The sequence below is a fragment of the Antrostomus carolinensis genome, unplaced genomic scaffold (genome assembly GCF_000700745.2).
Source record: "Antrostomus carolinensis isolate BGI_N321 unplaced genomic scaffold, ASM70074v2 scaffold17895, whole genome shotgun sequence".
Lineage (NCBI taxonomy): Eukaryota > Metazoa > Chordata > Aves > Caprimulgiformes > Caprimulgidae > Antrostomus > Antrostomus carolinensis.
Window position 1 is genome coordinate 8585 of NW_010318637.1, and position 7050 is coordinate 15634.

General features: G+C 42.8%; 1 protein-coding gene across 1 annotated transcript in view; it reads right to left on the bottom strand.

The window, feature by feature from the left end:
• Nucleotides 1–4252, bottom strand: part of UHRF1 (ubiquitin like with PHD and ring finger domains 1) — a 9402-nt gene extending 5150 nt beyond the window's left edge. Inside the window, exons 1-7 of the mRNA XM_010168979.1 lie at nucleotides 3989–4252; nucleotides 3088–3260; nucleotides 2439–2654; nucleotides 1445–1551; nucleotides 1072–1258; nucleotides 223–346; nucleotides 28–135 (exon numbers count right to left, since the gene is read on the bottom strand). Coding sequence (XP_010167281.1) covers nucleotides 28–135; nucleotides 223–346; nucleotides 1072–1258; nucleotides 1445–1551; nucleotides 2439–2654; nucleotides 3088–3260; nucleotides 3989–4252 — 1179 coding nt within the window. The remainder of the gene's footprint in view (nucleotides 1–27; nucleotides 136–222; nucleotides 347–1071; nucleotides 1259–1444; nucleotides 1552–2438; nucleotides 2655–3087; nucleotides 3261–3988) is intronic.
• Nucleotides 4253–7050: the final 2798 nt, after the last annotated feature.

Here is a 7050-nt window from a genome sequence, read left to right on the forward strand (position 1 = left end):
GGCTCAGGCCAGGATTCAGCTTCATACCTGTACTCTGAACTTCCACATGGTGCCAACTGGAATCCCAGGAATTGGTCCATAGTGGTTCGAGGGGACAATGGTACATTCCTTTGTGCGACCGACACAGGCCATACCCTGTTTCAAAGAGCGAGGCTGATCAGCCAAGAATTACAAGGAACTAACACACACTATTCTTCAAAATAAAACAGCTTTTGAACTGACCTTGCCCCAGTCTCTCCGCGAGGATGAATTAGCAGATGCCATCTTTTGTTTCTTTTTACTTTCTTTTAATTTCTCTCCTGCTAAAACCACCTCGCTTGCATCATTTCGACATTCAGGGCAATACCTAAAGTCACCAGTCAATGAAAATTAACTAGTAGCAAGGCCTTAAATTACAAGATAATTTCCTCAAAACATACTGAGTTATGTTACAATTTCCCCATGTGAAACTAGAGAGGACACTGAAATGACTCTCCATGCTGGAATTAGACCTCCATTAGCAAGTGTCCTTGTACAATCTCCTAAGCAGAAGTGTCAGGAAATCAGCTACATCATAAAAATCCTTGTATAAAATGCTGAAACAGGACACAGGGAATAAACCAATATATTTCATTACCTATATGTATATAGTTAGATAGATTTCACTATCTAGACAGCTCTCTATGTATCTTTCACCACACATATTTCATATATAGAACAATGTATATCACCAGCCTAATATAGTGATGGGGCCTGTGGACTACCTGTGACCGACCCATGAAAACCATGACACGATGGGAAATGCATCAGGTTTGCATTTGATTTATAGGTACCTCCACCTCTCTTTGAATAGGCATATAGATCCCAAAAGTAGGAAAAGAGGTTTGAAAGCCACTGACATAAAACACAATCTCACTAAACTGGCACTCAGGAGAAGCTATGAAGTCCTATTAAAAAAAAACAACAAACACACACAAACATCTCCACCTCGTATGGTCACGATATTGCCACCCAAGGGCAGCGCGGAGCTCTAGGCCTCCCTTTCTGCTCCTAATGAGATGGTAATTGTGACACCACACGCACAGAACTTACCAATCCTCATCATCGGGTATACTACTAAGGGGAGGGTTGAGGCAGTAGATGTGGAAAGCCATATCACACTCATCACACATTAGCTGTTTATCTGGATCTTGTTTACCTCCACAGATATGGCAAGCACAAATTCTGCAGGTCTTGTTCGGGTTGTCCTTACAAGCTTTGCACACAGGTCCATTTTGTCCTGTCAGCAACAAGAAACCACAGGCTGCTTCAGACTCCAGAAAGCGTCAAGATACGCTGGAAATGGTCAAAGGAGTCACAGCTACAAGTGTCTTGGAATTCTTAGACCTTTGATCCTCACAAAGCCAATTAGCAGAATATCAGAAGGTTAAGACCGAGACACACAAGAGCTCCATGGCAGACTCACGTTTTAATGGACTGGGACTAATTGGACAAGCACTGCCTGGTTCTTCAATTTTATAAATCTCATCCACTAATGTAATTCTGCAGTCATTCAAGGAATCGCCAGCCTCCCTGTAAGGAGAAGTTGATAAAAGTCAAAGAGCTCAGACTTTGAAAGTATCCTGCAGCATGAATTCACAGCTGTGCACGTACATGGGAACGCAGACTGCTCTGGTATCAGTCCTGTATCACAGGAAACCTCTGACAGCTTCACATCATCTGGGACAGTGACACGACAGCATCACCACCAATCAAATCATTTTCATTCCATTCAAGTGTACCCCCTCCTGCCTCAATGAGAATCCAGGCACTTGGAGCATTCCATTTATCAGTCAGAACTGCTCTCCCTCTTTCACACTCACTCTTCTCATAGTTACAGTCAGAATCACTGTGGTGAGAGGGAAAGGGAGGAATATTTTGCCAACCCTGTGAAAATTTTATCTGAAACTTTGAAAACACATACATACATTTCCTTCCCTCCCCTGAAGTTGAGAGCCCCTTATATGTAGGCTCATTTCCTCCTTTAGGAGAGAACTGAAGTTAATTTTTCATCATCTGTTTTTCTTAAAGTGATGGTTCAGTCTACATCATCATATCTAGCACAAAATATCACACTGAAGCGTTTGTACACCCGTTATGGATGGGTGACACAACAAACAATTCTTCTCTTAACAAATATGGGGCTTCACATCCTCCCAGCATTGCATGAATCCACAGATCAGCGTGCCCTGTGGTTCCTCAAGGTGCCCAGTTCCTCCAGTGGAAGTTAATTAAAAGCAAAGTACGACAAAGTCAGTCACCCAAAGGGACAGCCCAGCACCTCCCCTCTCCCCAGCGCTTCTGCTGCACCAGTTTTGTTTTGTCACATCATTATTTTTCCAGCAGAGTCATTCAGACCTCACAAAAGCTTAAGTAGAGTTAAGGAATTAAATTTATTTCCACGTTATGAATTTGCTTACCCAAGTAATATCTTTGCATTTATCTCCTTGATCATTTTAGTTTCTCTTTTTTGCAGAATCTCCGCGTCGTACCAAAAGCCTCTCTCTTTTGGTTCATCGGGATTGTAGTTGACCATCACCACCTGTCCTACTTCTAGCTGGTGCCACTTCAAAATAGTCCGTGCACGAGCCCGTACATCATTAGAACTCAACTGTACAACTCCATTCTCTGGATAACTTGAAGTAGAAGGGAAGCACAGATGGACAGAGAAGAAAAATCAGATTCAACATCACAAATTGTTATAAGTGACAGATTTTATCCAGACAGGTCGATTTAAGAACCGATGCCACGCAACGTACGAGAAAAAAAAGGAATAAAGTCTCCTTCTCCCACACAGACACAGTCAGAATCGAGCAGTTTAACTTTACTGCTGTCATATCCCCTTTAAAACTCAGATAACAGCATTTCACATGTCTAAAAACATGATTCCACCCCACTGAATTCCAGCTGGAATTCCAGCTGTGAGACAAACTTACAGTTAACGGGGCTCAGTAATGTCATTACAGTGTCAGCCCGTTTCTGTTCTACCTCGTGAATCTCTGCAATAAAACTTCCCATCAACATCACGATCCAAATGACTTCATTAGCCAAGAAGGTAACAAAACTCACTCTTCGTATTTCACATGATATATTACATCCTCTTCAGGAACGGCTGGCGGCTGGTCAGGATCTGTGCAACTGTCAGCTGATTCATTTGTCGGTTTTTTTCTGGTCACATTTACAACCTGGGCTTCAAACCAGGCTCCCATATTCATATCTCGAGCATCAACCAAGTCATTGATCTACACAAAGCAAAGCACACAGCTCACCAAAATGGATCTGACAATTAAACATTCCCAACTCTACCTGAAGACTTCACCATCCCAAAAACTTTGTCATTATCAAGATATTTAACAGATCATCTTAAAAATTAAGGTTTCCTTTGCCTTCCTGATCCTGTTGTGCACCCCAAGTCTTCCCAGGTTGAACATCTAAGGCTAAAAATCCACTCGACACCAACGTGTAGATGCAGCTTTCGTATCAAGTGCAAACCTTGATAGGACTTTCAGAACTGTCTTGCTCATAGTCTGGCAAAGACATCACTAGATCTGTTATGAAACCCATTGAAACAGACAAGTGAAATGATTCTGAACAGCTGGTTGAGGTTTTCTCTTGTTCATTCAAGAAAGTTTCAGCTTGGACAAATGCAGTGACTCCAAGCAAAAATATTGGGAACATTTTTTTAAATCAAAACAGGCACTCTCAATGCTTTTGGGTTTTTTTTTAATTAATTAATGTATTGTAGCTTTAGTTAAAAGGTTAAAATGAAAAATATTTTTACCTACAACATGTTGCTTTTAATAGGTTTGTGGGTTGGTTGATATTTTTTTGGTTGGTTGGTTATGAAGGGTTTAAGAAAAAAAAAAAAAACATCCACACAATGAAAGATTTTCAGAAATTCTCAACTATGGAGAAACAATTCCCCTCCCAAAGCACAGCATTAAATAATCTGAGTTTTTTAACACCTCACCTTATAGAGGCCAAATCCTGGGTCAGTCCAGTCAGGCTGCGCCGCTGTGCTCGGCTGTCCCTCCAGTTCCATGGCACCTTCTCCATTGTGAGAGCTTTTGTCAGACTCGCTTTGGCCTGAGCCACAGCCAGAGTCTGTGTCTGAGAGTTCAGAATCCTTCTCCTTACTCACAGCAGGAAGCACTGCGGGGCTTTGTCTGACCAAGAGTTGAACGATATCGTTCAGTCCGACGCTGTAATCGAAGAGGGAGTGACCGTCTTCCATCTACAGGGAACACATCGAAACAATCAGCTGGTTATTTCATTCCAATTCAAAACCACCCATCGTGTTGTCATCGTCTCTACGTGCCAAGAAACACCACATTGCTTGAAAACCATTAACAACCGAGGAACTTGGCAGTTCTTCTGCATCACAGTTACTTAGAGATTGTTATTCTTACTATTTAAAATGTTCTTTTTTTTCCAAACAGACTCTACAAGTTAGAAGAAGACAACTTCCATCCTACCTGTCCTGGGGCCTACAAGAAAGCTGGGGAAGGACTTTTCATAAGGACAACTAATGACAAAACAAGGGGAAATGGGTTTAAACTGAAAGAGGGGAGGTTTAGATGAGATATTAGGAAGAAGTTCTTCACTGTGAGGGTGGTCAGACACTGGAACAGGTTGCCCAGAGAAGCTGTGGCTGCTCCTCCCTGGAAGTGTTGAAGGCCAGGCTGGATGAGGCTTTGAGCAACCTGGTCTAGTGGAAGGTGTCCCTGCTGCTGGCAGGGGGGTTGGGACTGGATGAGCTTTAAGGTCCCTCCCAACCCAAACCAGTCTGGGATTCTATGTGTCCTGCAGACATGCTACCCAGATTAAGCCGCCGCATTCTAGGAGATCTGAAAGGTTCTCAGTACATTCCCTAGAAACATCAATTCTGGGAAGGACTTAAAGAAACTACAGATCCCCTACATCCCTATCAGGATTTAGAGATAATTCCACATGATCTACAAACTCAACATTTCTTTCTTTCCTTAATTCAAACACATCCCATAACACGAACATTAACACCAACTGGTCTTTATATTGTGATTGTTTATGTTCCAGGTGATTGTTACAACATCACTCTGATAAATGCAGCACGAGTAGAAGCCAAAGAGTTAATGACTCAGCTCCTTGTCTCTGGGCAAGCACACCCTTTTTCCATCAAAAGTAAAACCAAAAAAAGAGATTCAATTCAACTTGAAACTACCCAACCAGCATCACCAGCCACGTCCTAATTTCACACTGCCTCTAATTTTAAGAGTTTATTTTGCAAGCCTGGCGTGGTACCCAGTCAAATCAAGATCACAAAGTAAGAGAAGCACCGAGGACCAACTAGGTCTGGCAGTTCCCCTTCCAGAGCGCTGAGGAGCGCTCCCATTTTAGAGTTAAAACGCAGCAGAGACCACGGCGCAGTTGGAAGTTCAGACAAACTTCACCACATATTTAAGGTCTGACTAAGAAATTATACAGGAAATGATTGTCCCCTTCCAGCCGAAACCACCAGAAAAAGCAATCCCCAGAGCTTTGTTCTCTATCAGGGGGAAACAGAGCAAAGCCACAAAAATGTGCACTTCACAGGAATCACCCAGATAATTCAGTTCTGATTTCTGGTATGAAATGGTGATGGAACAGTCCTGGAAATGTGACTGTACAGGACGTGATCTGGAGTTTTTCTGGCTTAGAGATGAAAACTCATCGAGATACACAAGAAGAAAGCAGAAATCGGTCGTTTCTTCTTAAAAAAGGGACAAGATCAGGAAGAGGGGATCGTTATTATCACCAGGGGACAACGGGGACAAGAGAAATGGAAAAGCAAGAACAGGAGCAGCACGTGGAAGCAGAGGAGTTCAACGGATGGTCTGGAAGAAGCGGCAGCATCTGCAGACGCGCCTCTAACAAAGGACGCGGGGTTTTTAATTCACCAGTATTTTTTCCTAACATCATTTTAAAAAAAAGCAAACTTTAACTAAGAAGCATTTGAAGGTTTCGAACGATTCAAACAGGCAGACAAAGCGCCCGCGAGCGCAGCGGGGGAACAATGACTGAGAGAGCTCGGATCACACTGGGTCAGTGTTTCTGTCCCGAGTGACACCGAGTGGAGTTATCCCTGTGAGGCACGTGCATCCTCACTGGAAAAGTCACCACTTCTACTAAAAATGTGCTTAACCTCAGCTCCCTGCACAGCCTGACAGCGGTTATGGACCTGGGGACAACCCTCCTCCCTTATCGCTTCATCTACAACCACCAGCGGGTAATTACTGCACCCAAATCTACACTAATGAACGAGGCGACACCAGCGCCTCCCAGACGCTACATACTCCTTAAAACCTCTTTTTTCACTACTACCAGCACCCGAGCTTGTTAGATTACAACTATTCCAGGTGTATTTCCCCATCCTACAGTCCCACCTGCTAATTCTCCCCTCCAGCCAGCTCTGGTCATCCCAAAATGGAGGAAAAGGGGAAAAAAAAACACTAGGAGAAAAAAAAACCAGAACTCCTCCCATCTCAGAGTGTCCAACGCAGCCCCAGGCAGCCCCGCTGCTTCTGAAGTTCATTTACTCGATCAACCAGCCACTGGGTCAGAAGTTTCTTCAGCGTGAAGGTTTAGAAGGATTTGGGGAAAAAACAGATTTAAAACCAGTTTCAGTCGTTTTGAATCCTGATTTCAATGTTGTTAACTCACGAGGAAGAAAAGAGTCGTACAACTGCGATAGTAAATAGAGTGTGGAGAGTGGGATGTACCACGGAGCTACTCGAGGTTTTACAGGGGATGTCTGAGGGGATTTGGATAGAACAGAAGAAATTAAAAATCACAAGTTGCTCCCTCAATTTACATAGAAAAAATGGGACCTTGGCTGTTTTCAGAATAAAACTTGGGTGGCTCGAAAAACTTTGAAGCACCAGCCCATAAAATCTCTAGTAATATATTTATAATAATATTTTATATCGATATTTGCAGAGAATTTCGCCAAGGGGATGTCAAACCAGGAAAAAAAATATTGAAAAATAATCAGGAAAATAATTATTTACGTGTTTA